The 18151-nt window shown below is 42.0% G+C and overlaps 1 protein-coding gene across 1 annotated transcript in view; it reads left to right on the forward strand.

Moving 5' to 3' along the window:
* The window catches only part of LOC102385166 (ATP-binding cassette sub-family A member 10), a 72822-nt gene that overhangs the window by 46388 nt on the left and 8283 nt on the right, over positions 1-18151 (forward strand). Inside the window, exons 28-40 of the mRNA XM_025196232.1 lie at positions 325-464; positions 1843-1953; positions 2931-3117; positions 6791-6957; positions 8535-8662; positions 9211-9348; positions 10117-10230; positions 10889-11059; positions 12089-12199; positions 14593-14718; positions 15258-15326; positions 15827-16013; positions 17794-17899. Coding sequence (XP_025052017.1) covers positions 325-464; positions 1843-1953; positions 2931-3117; positions 6791-6957; positions 8535-8662; positions 9211-9348; positions 10117-10230; positions 10889-11059; positions 12089-12199; positions 14593-14718; positions 15258-15326; positions 15827-16013; positions 17794-17899 — 1755 coding nt within the window. The remainder of the gene's footprint in view (positions 1-324; positions 465-1842; positions 1954-2930; positions 3118-6790; positions 6958-8534; positions 8663-9210; positions 9349-10116; positions 10231-10888; positions 11060-12088; positions 12200-14592; positions 14719-15257; positions 15327-15826; positions 16014-17793; positions 17900-18151) is intronic.

An 18151-nucleotide genomic window follows, 5' to 3' on the forward strand; every position in this document is an offset into this window, starting at 1 on the left:
GTTTGGCAGGCGGTGACCGCCGGCAGTGTCTGTGGTGCCTTTTCACAGGGGGTGCGCTGTCATGCTCATGGGGTGCACGTGCACTCATTTGCACCCCCTACGTGTTCCCCGTGCACCATAACTCACTGCCTATTAACTGCCTGTGTAGAAAAACCTTTAGAAAAAAAATCACAGTGAAATGCTTTCCTAAATAAGCTCGTCAGGATCTGGAAAATATTTCTGAATGACGATTAATGAAGGATTGCTGGGTTTTGGTTTCCTGAATCTGATTTCAGATTCTGAAAATCATGTTCTTTTTCATTTTAAAATTTCCTATATGAACAGGATGCATGTCAGTGAGCACTGTGACTCTGAGAGGATGTCATCTCTGGTCAGAGAGTATGTGCCTAATGCCACATTCTCAGGACAGAGTGAAAATGAACTAAGGTATATTCTGCCAATGGAAAATGTGGATAAATTTCCAGGTAATTATATATTTAAATGCTCAACAATCAGTCGTACAAAAATATTAATTTAGTGAATAAAAAAGAAATATAAAGAGAAATTCTACAAGATTCTTGAATCCCCTCAAAAGTTTTACCTAGGGATATGAGAGTATTGTTTCAGAATTTTTTCCAAACTTTTAGTCTATACATTTAAATTCAAAACATGTACTTTTCTTCCATTCATGAAAAAAGTGCATAATTAAACCAGACACAAATAGTTAACATGACTTTTTCTTAAGGGTTAGTGTTGAGGAAATCACAGCAGGGTCCAAGCTTTGATCCTATTTGGGTGTTGTTTAAGGCTTAATTTTTCTTTCAGTTTATGAAAGTACTGATACTTCATGATGCTTTAACTTCTTTGTTCTTCCAGTAAGTGAAGTAGCACTGTAAAGGTAACCTACACCTACCACACTGACATGTATAGATGCAGCCAAAGACAGAACCTGAAAAATGCCCACAGGAGTAACATTTCAAAATAATGAAAAAAATAAAACTGTTCAGATCAGGTTTGGTTTGACTATGTGTTTTACCATAGAGAAAGTACTGTCAAAGAATGAATCCCACACATATACGCATGCATGTAGGGACATTTCTAATTCTGACTTCTTGATTATTTATATTTTTGGGAGATAGGAGCTGTTAATATTGTGTTGTCACTGTTTTGTGCTTGAAAAAACTCCTTACGCTTGGTGCAAAGGAGCAGTCCTAATCTCAGAAGATGAAACAGGGGCATTTTTTTCCTATGGAAATTTTCAACTAAGAATGTGCTTTTCTCTTAATTTTCCATGAAAATGTTTAACTTCTGCTGGAAAAAAATCAAAATCCCAAATCTAAAATTTTAGTTTGGAAATTCTGAATTGAGGTCTCCCCAAGCTGTAGTTCATGTCCAGCTGTAGCTCATGTAGCCTTGCCTTCGTATTTTGCTCTCTAAGATGGACTACGTTGTTGGGCTACAGCTCCCCTAGTGCTCCTCTCTTGTCAATAACTAACTGTTAGAGTCCCATGCACCTATGGGAGGTAGAATAATGATGCCAGTTGGAAAGTCAACTCTCTTTGGTTGATCAAAAGAAGTATCTGGTAATTTGTTACTATTCTCTTGAGCCTTTTCATTTCAGTGGAATATGAACTTCTTACAAAAGTGAAGAATAACTTAGAAAGACCTGAAAATGTTGGTCCATTCACTGTTGAAATGGTTACCCTAAAAGTAAGAGAGAGGGTCAAATTCTGCTTCCAGTACACCAGTATGTATAAGGAATTAGCTGGATCTAGGCTCCTGTATTTCAGAGCAGAATTTGGCCCAGAGATCTATACGTTTCCTTATGCCTTCAAGGGTACATATGTTTTTTCTATTACGCAGATCTGTTCTGTAGCTTAGACAGCCATTCTGATGAAGGAATTGTTAATTATGGAGTTACCATGACAACCCTGGAAGATGTCTTCATGAAACTGGAAGGTGAAGATCAAGAAGGTAAAATACCAGGCCCAATCATGCAATTGTCAGCCAGGCAAAATTAGGATGATTTAAATATTAATCTTGCATGGTTTTTTCAGCTAACTACAAATCCTTACCTGTAGTGATCATATTCAGACCGAGAACTAACTATTTAACATTTCTTTGAACAGTTACAATAGAACTGCATTCATGAAAATGGTTAAAATAAAGAATTAAAACCCAAGTATAATGAATATAGAAAGAGGAATGGTTTTAGCCCTGATCTATCATTAAATATCAAGTGGGTGATGAGGCAAACTGAGTATATGTGGGTATGCTTCTGCCAGGTGCCATTAGTGGCAAAAAAAGCCAGGTTCAGTGACCTGTGGGCTTTCTCTGAAAAAAACCATTATGACCACTAACTCAGATTCCCGCATGAAAACTAGAGAAACTAAATTACACCATCAGAGTGTTCTTGATAAGCAACACCTATCCAAGGCTTGAAAAGAAACAATGCAAAATTCAAGAAGAGAAAGTGCAAAATACTGTGCTTAGGAGGGAGCTATGAGATGCACAAATGCAAATTGGGGAACAACTGTATTTTAACCAGAATGTCCAAAGCATCACACAAGTGAGGTGCCAATGAGGCCTGCCTTTTGCAGTCATTTCCCTTTGCTCACTCTAGTACCAGGCAGGTCTGGGTCAATTCTTCAACAACTATCAACTGGAGGTGAGTGCCCTTCTCTGTAGGGCTTCTGCTTAATGCTTAACATTCAGGTATCACCCAGCTATCTGTAAAGTATGTACATTGGAAAGCAAACCTCTGGAGGAGGAAAGCGGAAGAGATCAATGGACACAGAACTCGTAGGTGTGATGGATGTTCTGTATAGTATCTTAAGGGTTTAAAGAGTTTTATTGCTAGTAGAGCTCATCATAATTGATATCTCTTCCACTCTACTATCATATAAAACCATGTCAATGGTGAAACTGTGCCCTTTGAAAACTTCCTGTAGGAGATGGGCAGGCAGAAGAGGAAAGAGAGACTTTCTCTGCTGATGAAGTGGAAGAAGGTCTTCTGTCGTTCTCAGACATGGGAAAAGCAACTGTAAGCGGCACAACTCTCTGGAAGCAACAAGTCTGTGCCATAGCACGAATGCGCATCCTAAAGCTTAAGACGGCATATAAAACCTTGCGGAACCTGTAAGTGCCTTGGAGCTTCTGATTGGTTTAAGGGCACATTCAGAGAATACTTGTCCATGGAGTGGGACTTCCTTTTCTCATAGCTGTGTTCCAAGGATACAGACTACTAGGTTTTAGTTTTAAGGAACAAATTTGATCTGAGATACTCGCAACATAAAGAGCTGCACTAATTAGAGCTAGGAAAAATCCCAGTATTCTTCTGAAAAAAAAACGAAATATTTACTTTACTTGAGAAAGTTTCAAAATTAAAGAAACAACATTTCTGTTTTGTTTCATTTTTCAAAAAAAGACAAATTTTAAATGCATCACCTTTTCCCTTTTTTATTACTATTTGTTTCATATCCCAATGACTAGAAAGAACAAGTGATATTTAAATTTAATCCTTTTCCCAACTTTTTACAACTTGCCTACTATACACCACCAAAAATTCTCCAGTATTAGAAACAAACTTTTCCAATGTTAAAATTTTGAAAAAATTAAATGAGAAAAAAGAAAAAAACTCTCTATAGAAACTCATTCATTTGCATTCAATAGCAGAAAATGGGAAAAATAAGCATTCAAATTGTAACTCTTTTCATTTTAGGCAACTAAATTATTTTTTACGGTACATGTCCTACTATTTGAAATAGTCATAGAAAATGAGGGTTGGAAGAGATCTCAGGAGGTCACGTCTAATCCAACCCTTTGCTCAAAGCAGGACCACCCCAACTAGATCATCTAGCCAAGGTTTTGTTAACCTGGGTCTTAAAAACCTCCAAGGATAGAGATTTCACAACGTCTGGGTAACCCACTCCAGTGCTTCACTATCGTCCATGAGAAAATGTCTCCTAATATCTAACCTAAACTTCTCTTCCTGCAACTGGAGACTGTTGCTCTTTGTTTTGTCATGTGTCACCGCTGAAAACAGTCCAGCTCCATCCTCTTTGGGCCCCCCTTCAGATAGTTGAAGGCTGGTATTAAATCCCCCCTCAGTCTTTTCTGCATACTACATAAGCCCAGTTCCCTCCACATTTCCTCATAAGTCATGTGCCCCAGCCCCCAAATTATTTTTGTTGCCCTCTGCTGGACTCTCTCCAGTTTTTCCACATCCTTTCTGTAGTGGGGGGCCCAATACTGGACACAGGACTCCAGATGTGGCCTCTTTGGTGCCAAATAGAGGGGAATAATCACTTCCCTCAATCTAATGGCAACACTCCTACCAATGCAGCCCAGGATGCTATTAGCCCTCTTGGCAATAACAGCACAGTGTTGACTCATATTCAGCTTATTGTCCTCTATAACTCCCATGTCCTTTTCTGCAGAGGTGTGGCTCAGCCGGTTGGTCCCCAGTCTACTGGCGCATGAGATGTTTCTGTCCTAGGTGCAGGACTTTCCATTTGTCCTTACTGGACTTCATGAGATATCTTTTGGTCCAATCCTCCAATTTGTCTAAGTCAATCTGAATCTTAGGCCAACCTCCAGTGTATCTACTACTCTGCCCAACTTGGTGCCATCTGCAAACTTGCTGAGGGTGCACACCACCCCTTCTAGATCATTGATGAAGATATGGAATAAAACCAACCATAGGACCAACCCCTAGACCACTTCACTTGATACTGGCTGCCAGCTAGACATCAAGCCATTGATTATACAAGTCCTTTGAGCTCAATGATCCAGCCAGCTTTCTACCAACCTTACAGTCCAACATCCAACCTGTATGTCCTTAGCTTGCTTGTGAGAAGGTTGTGGGAGACTGTATCAAAAGCCTTGCTAAAGTCAAGGTATACCACATCCACTGCTCTCCCCACAGAGCCAGTCATCTCATCATAGAAGGCCACTAGGTTGGTCAGGCATGAGTTGCCCTTGGTGAATCCATGCTGACTTTTCTTCTTGTCCAAGTGTTTAGAAATGGATTCCTTGAGGACCTGCTTCATGATTTTTCTATGGACTGAGGTCTGTAATTCCTCAGATCCTCCTTCTTCCCTTTTTAAAGATGGGCACTATGTTTGCTCTTTTCCAATAATCTGGGACCTCTCCAAACTGCCACAAGCTTTCAGAAATAATGGCAAGCAACTCTGCAGTCACATCAGCCGGCTTCCCCAACACCTGCATGTGCATCCCATCCAGCACCAGGGACTTGTTATGCATCCAGCTTTTCTAAATGGTCCCTAACCTTTTCTTTCACCACTATCAGCTGTTCCCCTCCTCCCCAGTCTGTGCTGCCAGGTGCAGCAGTCTGGGAGCTGACCTTGCCTGTGAAGACAGAGATAAAAAAGGTATTGAGGACTTTGGCCTTTTCTGCATCCTCTGTCACAAAGTTGCCTGTTCTGTAAGGGACTTGCACTTTTCCTGATCTTCTTCTTCATGTTTATGTACTTGTAGAAGCCCTTCTTGTTACCTCTCACATCTGTTCCTAATTTCAACTCCAATTGCACTTTGACCTTCCTGACTTCATCCCTGCATGCCTAAGCAATACTCTTATACTCCTCCCTAGTTTCCTCTGTAGCTTCCTTTGTTGTGTTTTAGCTCATTGAAGAGTTTCCTGCTAAGCCAAGCTGGTCTTCTGCCATACTTGCTAGTCTCCCTTTGCATGAGGTTGGTCCATTCCTGTGCTCTTAGTAAGGTTTCTTTAAAGTACAACCAGCTCTCCAGGACTCCTTTGCCCCTCAGACTGGCATCCCAGGGGATCCTGCCCATCAGTTCCCACCATGAATTGAAGTCTGCTTTTCTGAAGGTCAGCATCCTTATTCTGCTGCTCTCCTTCCTTCCTTTCCTCAGGATCCTAAACGCAGTCATCTCATGGTCACTACTGTTCAAGATGCTATCCATGTCTACATTCCCCACCAATTCTTCCCTGTTTGTGAGAAGCCAGTCAAGAAGAGCATGGCCCCTAGTTGGCCTCTCCAATACTATTTATCAAACAAATGTTTCTAAAAAAAAATTTTAAATGAGGGGTGGTAGGGAGGTTAGCTAAACTATTTTATGGCATCTTATACATAGTGAATAAAATCTCAACTGGTTTAGTAATTGTTGCAGTTATGACTTCTTGGAAGTTTTTATTGGCTCTCCCCCAGACTCAAGGGGTTAGAGGTACTTTTTCCATCTGGTGCCTTCAGAAGAGGGAAAGAAAAGTGGGCTGTTGGAGTTGTTAGGTGCTTATTCAATCTCCCTGTTTCCCAGGGCAGGTGCGTGAGAACAGGTGCCTGCCCAGGGGTTGTTGAAGGAAGGGGTTTAGGATACTTGGGCCATGTGTTGAAGCCAGGGATGAGCAGTCACATAACCACTGCTCAGCTCTTCTTGTTTCCATGGTGGCTTGGAAAAGGCAGCCTGCTTCCAAGGTTGCCTGTGCAGTGTGTGCGGCTGCTGTTTCAGCAGTGATTTAGGACCAGCATTAGTTGAGCATCTCAGAGTGTGTTGCCACCATTTTCATCAGGAAAATGTCCTCTCAGGAACACACATAACAGACAGAAAATGGTGATTTACAGCAAAGTGTAAATTTAAGCCTAGACTAAATGGTATTTCACAGGTCAAAGAAAAGGTCTTGGAAATTTTCTTCCTTGCACATTTTAAAAACCCGTCTTGATAGTGGAGAAAGTAGTGGTTCTAAAAGTAAAGTCACAAGGAATATATTAATTGAAGGTGTGATGTTGCTACCCTACAATTCCCCTAACTCTCCATCTGTTGTTCAATATAGATTACTTCTCTATCTGACTTTTATGCTCCCTCTGATTTTGGAACTGATCTTCATAGAGGTGTGGCACGTAATAAATTCTTGGGAATTGACTTCTGGTCTGTATTTCCTTCCTGTTGGAAAGAAGTCTGACAAGGACTACATGAACCTCCTAGTCCTCAATGAAACAGGTGAGGGGAAAGCAAAACTACAAAGCTGATTGTTTTTCTATGCCATTGCTTTTTATCATTTCAAGTAAGTTCAACACAGGGTCAGATAAAATGGGAGCAATTCAATACAGGGGCTCAGAAGCTGGGGTAGAAGCTCAAAAGAAAAAGAAAAAAGAAAGAGCTGAGAAGATAGGAGCAAGGTGACCTGAAGAAGCTGATCTTTGATATGGGAATAAATGAAGTGTTAGTGCAAGAATCTGAATAGGGAAATAATTTTGCCAAACAGCTTGCAACAAACTTATCTCTAGTGATTACATTTGGTATTTACTAGGTGCAGGCATGGATGTGTTGAGACAGCCAATGACCAGGAGGGAGTGGTTGCCAATCCTGTATATTCATAATGTACATTCGTAATGATACTGCACGGGACTCTTCAGCCTGGAGAAGCACAGGCTCAGGGGTGACTTGGTGGCAGCCTATAAGTACATCAGAGGGGTGCATCAGGACCTGGGGGAATGTCTGTTCACCAGGGCACCCCAAGGGATAACAAGATCCAATGGTCACAAACTGCTGGAAGACCATTTTAGACTGGACATAAGGAAACACTTCTTGACCATCCGAGTCTCTAGAGTCTGGAATAGACTCCCCCAAGAAGTGGTGCAAACACCTACTCTGAATACCTTCAAGAAACACCTGGATGCTTATCTTGCTGGGGTCATCTGACCACAGCTGGCTTCCTGCCCTTGGGGCAGGAGGCTGGACCTGATGATCTTGCAAGGTCCCTTCTAGCCCCAACGTCTATGAACTCCCTAAATGAGAGTTCAGACTGTGGGGACTGAAAGAAACAGATTCTTGGGATGATGATAAGGGAGTGGAAATAGGATTTGTACATGGCCAGGATGTGTGGGCTAAAAGGAGTGAAAAACTTCCCACTTCATCTGTATCAGGGAGGATAACTATCTATTGCCATCAGGAGTAGGAGGAGAAGTGGAGATGGCTTAAAAGAGGAAAGTGGGTGTGCTGTTTTTATCACTATTAGATTAAGCTGATGAGAGAGTCTTGTGGAATTGGATGAAGTCATGTTTTGATCCTGTTTCATCATCACAGACCTGGATTCCATATAAAAAGATATCTGAACATGTTTGAGCTGGAGGCAGTTGCCTTCAGACAATGCAAAGTGAGATGAACAAAGGGCTGGAAACCTCTATGGACAGTGGGGGTTAAAGATAAGGACCTGCTGGGACAAATTCTGAAGAAATGTTCAGATAAATAGGAGAAAACTCAACACTGGATGGTACTGAAAAAGTCCACTGAAATCAAGAACCAAGAGATTATCAGGAGTTTGGTGCAGCAAGACAGTTAAATATGCAGACAACGAACGCAGGAGTGAGGCAATTAATGATGGCAATATTTAAGGATGGCAATTTATGCAAAAATGCAATGAATCATTAAATAAATGTTGCTTGGACAGTCTAGTATTTATTCTATGCTTTTTCTGGTCTTGTTTGGGAGGCAGTAATATCAGCAAAGCCCCCAAGGATGACTGTTGTAAAACAGCTTCAAACATGGTGATTTGTCTGTTTTTACTTTCCTACCAGGCTCCAGCATTGAGAACTTTGTCCGTGCTATAGAGAAACAGAAAATAATGTTGGATGTAACTACTGGAAAAAATATCACAGAGGAGTTAATACACAATGGGGCTATAAAAGTATCTCGTGAGGACCAGGTAGAGTGCAAGCCATTTCAGCTGCCCATTAACAACAACTTATATTTTGCAACTGGCATAAGACACCTACTGAATCCTCTTAACTTCTGCATGAAAACACTGTTTAAAATAAGTAGTGTGGGTCTGCTGCTCCTGAAATGTTGAATACTAGCTTGCATTTGCAAGCTGTATTTGGGGATAAAGATACACACTGTATGTCTACAAGATGGTCCAAGCAAAACATTTTTGCTGAAGACATTGCCTACCTCTCAGCCAAGCAGGGTCTCAAGGTTGGACTTTGTGCAACACAGATCCAAAGTGATCAAGACACTGGGATTATTTAAATTAGGCAAGGCTGAACTAAATTCAGTCATGCATACTGACACCTACCTCATTGCTTGATTTTTAGCAGCTCAAACTACATTCTAGGCTCCTGACAGGTTCTAGATCACCTTCCTATTCATCTTGTTCTAGGACCTAGAACATGAACTATAACTTATCGTTTCCTGGTACTTGCTGAGCTATGAAGCACACTTGAGTTTGTCATCCTGTGTTTTTTTTTTTTTAAGAGCTACAGGTTTACAATAATGTGTCACCTGGAGGTAACCAACTGCTTCCCCATGCTTGTGAATATCATTAGCAATGCGCTGCTGGGAACCTTCAATTCCACTGAGCATATCCGAATCTGGAATCATCCTTTTTCTCATGTAAGTGTCTTAACTTCCCTGTCAAAAATGCTGGTTTAAAGAGAGTGTCTAACTGCTCAAATTGTAATCAGTTTATTAATAAAAAGGAGCTAGGGGGTTTATTTTTTTTATAAGTATTTATCAGCCAATTTCATCAGTGGTATTCATGATACTAGTGCTGTTAGTGGGCTTCACGCAACTAGCACAATTGTCTTCAAGGAGCACACTGGGGGCCCCCACACACACTCCTGGCTCAGTGATCAGCCATGGGGGACCGTAGGTGCCCTCCAGACCCGGGTAGCAGCAGTCACTGAGCCAGGGGGGAGGTGTGGGGGTCCCCCCTGAGTGCTCCCCGGTGGACCTGGAAGTGGACTAGAAGTACTTCTGGTCCACTTCTGGGTTCACTGCCAAGCGCGCTGGAGAGTACCCCACGCTTCTGTGAGACGCTCCATGCCCCCCCACATCGCAGCACTCACGAGCCCCTGCTACCTAGAGGTATGTAGAAAAAACATTTAAAGCTGGGTCTATTTCCGAATTGCCGAATCTTTCTGAATCTCTCCAAATTGATTCGGAGGGTTCTGATTCGATTCGGAGAGATTAAAAGGTCCTCTGATTCAATCCAGATACGGCGATTCGGTCACTGAATCGAGCCGAATCTACCCCAAATCGAATCAGGGACTGAAGCTTCGCACAGCCCTAATAACTATGCATTCAGTTGTGATATCCAGTTGGATTTAGGCTGTTACAGTGCTGGTTTTCTTCAAATATCTTCTTTTTATTCCCCTGCAGAAACATGGAGGAATGTTCTGGAATTATTTTTTCCTGAACTACTTTTTCTTTTGGTTGGTTTTATTTCCTGCTTTCCCACCTTACTTTGCGATGAACCACGTAGAGGATTACAAGGTAAAAATCCTTGATTGTAGCAGAATTTCTGCAGGAAGAAGGAAATACAGTTGTGTAGGCACTAAACGGCTCTTAGTTGCAACACAGGCCTCCACACGAAGCATGCTGTTCATACAAGAGCCTAAACAACTCTGAGAAGCCCGAGAGAAATTTAAATCCTAAAAAACTGAACACAAACTCTTGTGAGAGAGAGTGAGAGATACGTGCATGTGCAGTGTAGAAAAGAGAAACTCAAGGTAGACTCAGAGAGAGAAAAGGCATGTTATAAGCACACCTAGAAGGTATATCCACAGTAGAGAAAGAAGGACAATGTTTATAGACATCCAAGGGTGACGTTCCATGTTATGCTGAGACCATACTAAGGGCACAAGTATCTGCATGTTAAAACTCTTAACTCATGCAAAGTGTCTTCTGACCATCTGAGCAGGGAAGTGGAACGAGGGAACGTATGTATCGACAGAATGAAAGACCAGAAGGAGGCGATAGCCAGAGAGTGAGAAGGATGAAAAATATTTGGGGGGCAGCAGTAACAGAATAGGAGACTCACTGGTGACATTACTTCCTTGAGCTATTACCATACATCCTATCAGCAATTGGAAACTGTTATCCTTGCTAAAAAAACAATACTAACATCTCTGTTTTCCATGTGTGTTCCTAGAGGAAAGCTCATTCTCAGCTGCGTGTCTCTGGGCTCATCCCATCAGCTTACTGGTGTGGGCAGGCACTGGTGGACATTCCTCTGGCCTGGATCCTTCTTATCCCCATGTATGGGATACTACTTTCACTGAGTTCTCAAACTCAGCGGTATCCTGGTACCCTGCTCGTTTTGGTAAATCTTTGGATGATCACTTATAAAGAAATATCTCCTGAAAAAATGAGAAGGGAAACCTCAGAAAATACAGAACATATTTCATCCTGAAAACCAAAGAGAGAGAGCAATTGCCTCAGAATTGCTTGAAACCCTAAATCCTTGCATATATTCAAACGTCCACTCTCATTCGAGCTGTGAAATGGGACCAAGTTTTGCTGGGTATTCACATGAAAGTTTATAATTTTGATAGCATTTGAATTCAAGACATAACAAAACGTTGCCATTTCTTCCTGCACTTTTCTTTCAGAATACAGAAACAATCTCCCTGGCTGCATGCAGGAAAGAGGCAGGATTTGCTCTAGGTGCAAAAACCAATTTTTCACAATGAAATTATAGGATCCTGGAAAAATGTGTTCTGTATTTTACCCTCAGTCCCTATCCCTGTCCCAAATAAAGCCTTAAATATTCTAGATGAGAATGATGCTTTTCAGTAGTGTAACTACAGGTGGACCGGGGGGGGGCAAGGCATGTCTGCTGTTCTGCATCCTCTTTTTCATCCCTCTGGGGTCAGATTGAAAACACGCTGTTTACTTGGTAAACTGACTTTACTACAAAGTAAAAGTGGAATGGGCACATGATGCACAGTCCTACTGTGTAGTAGTACATCACTAAAATCCAAGGTAAAATTAATCCTTGGAAATTTACCCAGGGCAAACCAGCTTCCAATGATCTGGTGGCCATTGTGATAGATCTCCTGTGGCTGGATGGATGGCTTGGGAGAGATAATTGTTTGTCTGCTCTTTATTACAGAGCAAAGCCCTGGATAAGCTACCTATAGTAATCATGTCTGTGTATCCCTAGTAATGAAACGGAGATAATAAATCTTGCCCTTTACAAAATATTTTACGCTTATCATGTTCTTTTTTTAATCCCTTGACTCAAATTATTCCTATTCATAATTCAGTCTAGACTAGGTTGCTGCAATTGTAGCTTTCTGATTGTCCGCACCAGTTCACTTATCCCTAATGAAAACCTTTCTCTTTACAGTTTATAGGACTTTTTGGATATGGAGCTTCTCTCGTCCTGTTCCTTTATTTAATTGCCTTCATATTTCGCAAGGGGTGCAGCAGCCATATTTTGTCCTTTACTCTCGTAATGGTAAGCAAAGGGCGCTCATGCTCTAAAATCTGTGAAGCAGTACCTCGGGGGAACCCCCTGTGCAGCTCCAGGACATTGACAGTCATTTCACGACAGAAATGATTCTATTTTGCACCTTATTTCAATCTCAGTCCTCTCCAGTCATTTTTGTTTTAACAAGTTGGTTACAATTTGGTTTGTTTGGGGGGGGCGTTAATGGAACTCCAAAGTATTTTGCTAGTCTCATAGAAAATCTGTATTGTGCCTAAACTGTGTAACCTGGAGCTTAACAGCAGCAAAACCCTCACAAGAATATAGACTTTTCAGTGGCCTGAACATATCTCAGTTTGTATTTGTATGTGCGTGTGTGTACATAAAATGTGTGTGTGTATGTATGTTATGTCCATTTTTAAATATGTATATGCATATATATAAAAGCTGTGTGTGTCTCTGTGTGTATACATTTTTGACAGTACTGTTTTGGATATATACATATACACAAGCGTGTGTGTGTGTGTGTGTGTGTGTGTGTGTGTGTGTGTAACAAGGTTGTCAAAAATGTTCCAGCTAATTGCATATTTTGTCTGTTTTTCATTAATTTTTTGTAAAAAACCAAGACCCAAAATATTTCAATTCTGCAAAGCCAGTGTAGTGGTTCATGCTCCATTTTAAGATCCATGCTCAATTGTCAGACTTCATCTCCTATACCATTGCCAAATCTCCCCTGGCCAAAAGTCGTATTCTGGTACATGAGAGAAAAGTGGTCCAATCATGTAGTAAATCCAAATATATATAAGCCAAAAACCAGGAGGTGCACAAAATAGAAGGTTTTTTGTGGTACTTATCCTCCAGAGTATGTCAGTATCTATACTGTTGTCTATGATTTTGTTTCAATCTTCCAACCTATAAATACAACTTGGAAACTGGCTAATGTGGTCCCAAGTTTCAAGAAGGGGAGGAAGGAGGACCCAAGTAACTATAGGCCTCTAAGCCTCACCTCAGTGCTCGGGAAGCTCTTGGAGAGAATCATCAAGGAGCGCATCTATGGGGGGCCTGCAGGGGAGATCATGCTCAGGACAATCAGCATGGGTTTATCAAAGCCAGGTCGTGCCAGACCAACCCGATTGCCTTTTATGACCAAGTAACTAAATCCTTGGATGATGGTGTCGCTGTGGACATAGTCTTTCTAGAATTTAAGAAGGCCTTTAACACTGTCTCTCACCCCATCCTCATCAATAAATTAAGTGACTGTGGCATTGATGCCTGCACAGTTGGATGGGTAAAAAATTGGCTGATGGGGCGCACCCAGAGTAGCGGTGGACGGGTTGTACTCAACCTGGCGAGATGTGAGCAGTGGGGTCCCCCAGGGCTCAGTCCTCGGGCCCGCACTGTTTAACATCTTCATCAGCGACTTGGTTGGAAAGCATGCTGTCCAAGTTTGCTGATGACACTAAGATGTGGGGCGAGGTGGACACACTTGAAGGGAGAAAGAGGCTGCAACTAGATTTAGACAGACTACAAAAGTGGGCAGACGAGAACAGGATGGGGTTCAATGTAGACAAATGCAGGGTGCTGCACCTTGGGAGAAGGAATCCACAGCACACATACAGGCTGGGGAGTTCCCTTCTTGAAAGCACAGAGGTGGAAAGGGATCTGTCAGGCCACAGTTGGAGTACTGCGTCCAGTACTGGGCGCCGCACTTCAAAAGGGATGTGGCCAGCCTGGAGAGGGTTCAGAGGAGGGCCACCCACTTGGTGAGAGGGCAGCAGGACAGGCCCTACGAGGAGAGACTGAGGGACCTGAACCTGTTCAGCCTCAGCAAGAGGAGGCTGAGGGGGGACTTGGTGGCTGCCTACAAGCTCATCAGGGGGGATCAACAGCAAAAAGGCAGATCCCTTTTCTCCCCAGCACCACCTGGGGTGACGAGGAACAATGGTCATAAGCTGATGGAGAATAGGTTTAGGTTGGAGATCAGAAGGCAATATTTTGCAGTTAGGTTGGCCAAAATCTGGAACCAACTTCCCAGGGAAGTGGTCCTCACCCCTACCTTGGGCAAATTCAAGAGGAGGTTGGACGATCACCTGTCTGGGGTCTTGTGAACCAGCATTCATTCCTGTCTGTGGCAGGGGGTCAGGCTAGATGATCTGTTCAGGTCCCTCCTGACCCGAGCTACTATGAAACTAAGTTTGAGGCAATAAAATCTAGTAGCTGTAAAATCCAGAGGGACGTCGGAATCAGAAACAATGCCCCAGATGCCTCCCAACACTATATTTTGTATATATGTTTGCATGGGCCCTCTACTGAATCAAGTAGTTTGCACTCATACCCCAAGTGGTAGATGTATCCAATTCTTAGTAACAATGAGCGAAGGGAACTTTTTCACTCATACAAATTATTTTCTTTTTTCATTTTAGGTAACATTTGCTGTCTACCTCTTTGGTTTATTCATGTTTCATACTGAAGATAGAATTGTTCATTACGTTCTGTCCATTTTCCTTCCTATATATCCATTATTTGGCCTTTGCATCACAACTTTATATGTAAGTTATTGCGGTAGATCACAAGGAGACTAGCTATGTACCTAGCTAAGTTTCTTTGGAAAAACAAAATGCATAGTTTCTCAGTAGGAAATGTTAACACTAACTGGACACACTGACAAGGTCCTCTCTGTTTCTGTTACCCATGGGATTTTCATAGTTCTGTACAGCGATTAAAGAGCACAACTCCCTGCAGAAGCGTCTGCTCTTCTTCCCAAAAATGGGGAGCAAATCCCAAAACCCAACGGCAGAGTAGATGGAAAGAAAATGTTATCCACTGCTGGGACTACGGAGCAACTAGAGGGGACAGATGCTTGCCCCTTGCAGCGCTATTGCTCCTAAAGAGATCTTGGTTTTATTCAGGAATATAACGGTTTCTAGAATATTAGGAATCCCAAATTCAAATCCCCACAGTTACTCTTTCCTACTGTGAGCACTTTGAGTAAAACAGAAATACTCGTTTTGATAATATTTATCAGTTTGTTTATTACTCTCCCAACATTTGATAGTATTATATCAAACGTGTATTTTTGCTCCTACAGGATGTTGCAGACTTTCCTGAACCCTTTTTTAAAACCAGCTGGCCGGAAATACTGATATCTGTGTTTGGAGTAAGAAAAAAAATTTCAACGTTACTTTTTAATTTTTATTATTTTGTATAGGCCATGTATCCTAATGTACTTTATATACCCTGTATTGCATTCACTGCAATCCATAAGCTAGAAAAATGCACATAATTTGACAGAATCTAACATACCAACTCTTAGATTTTTCAGTATGGCTTAAAGTTGGACTTAGTCCATGAATCCAGGGTCTCATCTGTCACCTGTGCAAATAATATTAGATTATGTAAGTCTTCAATAGGAAGAAAATGGGACTGCAATATAAAACTAATTCTGTGAAGTGGAGATCTTAGATTGGATTTTAGTTGGATTGAGTTAGAGATAGCTGGCCCAACTACCCAAAACTATTTCTTTGAAACTGGAGAGAGAGAATAAAAGTCACAGATCAGAGTCCCACTGAGTTTATGAATTAAATGTGATTTCTACCTTTAGTATTATAATTTTTTTTGTATTGCTCTTCATAAAGTGTTGGCTATTTCTTTTTTCAGCCTTACATCCAGTGTGTGGCTTTCGTTTTTCTTCTTCGATATTTGGAAATGAAATATGGAAGAGCTGTTTTGAGAAAGGATCCGATTTTTAGGTTTGTGCCAACACATACCCTCAGGGGGCACGCACACACATGTGAGCTCATATACCATACAGCCTTTTCTCCAAAACAAAATGTTCACAAAAATTGCTAATAATTTTCAATAAATAGTGTTTGTTGTTCTTTTAAAAAGAATATTCACTATCTGTAAGGTTATAAAAATGTAACAGACTCAATAACAAAAGCTTTGACAGTGATTTATCTTTTTGAGGTTTTAAATGAAAGAACCCTGAAATATTTGAGAAAAAACACAGTCAAAACAACAAAAAGTTATTGTTTGAACATTTTATGATTTCAACATTTTTCACTAAAATAGGTTTTATTTTTTTCAACCAGTTTTCATAGATTCATAGAAGTAGGGCTGGAAGGGACCTTGTAGATCTTCTAGTCCAACCCTCTGCCTGGGCAGGAGAGAGAGAAACTGGGCTCAAATGACCCCAGCCAGGTAAACGTCGAGTGTCTTCTTAAAGACCCCCATGGTAGGAGCCAGCACCACTTCCCTTGGAAGTTGGTTCCAGATCCTAGCCGCCCTGACAGTGATGTAGCGCCTCCTGGTGTCTAGTCTAAACCTACTCTCTAGCAACTTATAGCCATTATTCCTTGTTACTCCGGGAGGCGCTCGGGGGAATAAGGTCTCTCCCAAACCCCACTTGTCCCTCCCTAGTAAGTTTATAGACAGCCACCAGATCCCCCCTCAACCTTCTCTTGCGAAGGCTGAACAGGTTCAGGTCCCATAGCCTCTCCTCGTAGGGTCTGCCCTGCTGCCCTCTCACCAAGCGGGTGGCCCTCCTCTGAACCCTCTCCATGCTGTCCACATCCCTCCTGAAGTGCGGCGCCCAGAACTGGACACAGTACTTCAACTGCAGCCTGACCAGTGTCGCATAGAGGGGGAGGATCACCTCCTTGGCCCTGCTTGTGATGCATCTGTGGATGCACGACAAGGTACGATTAGCCTTACTGACCGTGTCCTTGCATTGTCGGCCCATGTTCATCTTGGAGTCAATAATGACTCCAACATCACTTTCTGCCACCGTGCTTTCGAGAAGGGAGTTCCCCAGCCTATAGGTCTGCTGCTGGTTCTTACTGCCCAAGTGCAGCACCCAGCGCTTGTCAGTATTGAATCAAATCCTATTCTCATTTGCCCATCCCTGTAACCTGTCTAGGTCCCACTGTAATCTGCCCTTCCTTTCTAGCGTGCCTTCTAGTTCTAGATAATAACCTACTGTCATTACCATTTCCAATGTGAACTCAACAGAGCATGCTCTATTAATGCAAACCTGCTAGTAATCTGTTCTTGAATTTCATCGTGTCCTACGTGATATTTTGCCTCCTGCTTTCTTGTTGAAACCACTACATTAAAAGGCTAAGGGACCTGAACCTGTTCACCCTCCACAAGAGAAGGCTGAGGGGGGATCTAGTGGCCTGTTACAAACTAGTCAGGGGGGGATCAGCAGGCATTGGGGAAGTCCCTGTTCCCCCAAGCACTCCCAGGAGTGACAAGAAATAACGGTCACAAGCTGGCAAAGGGTAGATTTAGGCTAGACATCAGGAGGTGCTACTTCAATGTCAGGGCGGCTAGGATCTAGAACCAACTTCCAAGAGAAGTGGTGCTGGCTCCTACCCTGGGGGTCTTTAAAAGGAAGTTAAACGAACACCTTGCCGGGGTTGTTTGACACCCAGTACTCTTCCTGCCATGGCAGGGGGTCGGACTTGATGATCTGCTCAGGTCCCTTCTGACCCGACCAACTATGAAACTACGAAAAGGGTGCTAAGTTTGCCATGCCAGGTATTCATAAGTTAGGAAAAGCCAGAAAGTAAATATCTTGGTGTTGTTTAATTATATTATTTGTCATTATTTGTCCTAAATAGCCTCTCTCTTGTTCAGTGCAGGGGATGGGCAGTCAGTGATACAAGAACAAGAAGAACCGAGTTATTCTCTTGTATTTCAGAAGCTGGGACAGAGGAGGGCTGAGCTGTAGACATGACACTCTCATAAACAACCTCTTTGCTGTTGAGCAAGGCTAGGATATGGTACATTTTGTGTACATGTTGCCTGGGCCACTTATTTTACATGTTTGAAATACTCAATTTAATGAATATGAAATAACAGGAAACACAGATAATGTTATGATGGAAAGGAATGAAGTCTTGCTCTATTCATAATGCATGATTGTAAATGAGAAACAAAGATACAAGACTAACGTGGCATTGTTGATCTATAGACTCT

Source organism: Alligator sinensis, unplaced genomic scaffold (assembly GCF_000455745.1).
Source record: "Alligator sinensis unplaced genomic scaffold, ASM45574v1 scaffold282_2, whole genome shotgun sequence".
NCBI classification, from domain to species: domain Eukaryota; kingdom Metazoa; phylum Chordata; order Crocodylia; family Alligatoridae; genus Alligator; species Alligator sinensis.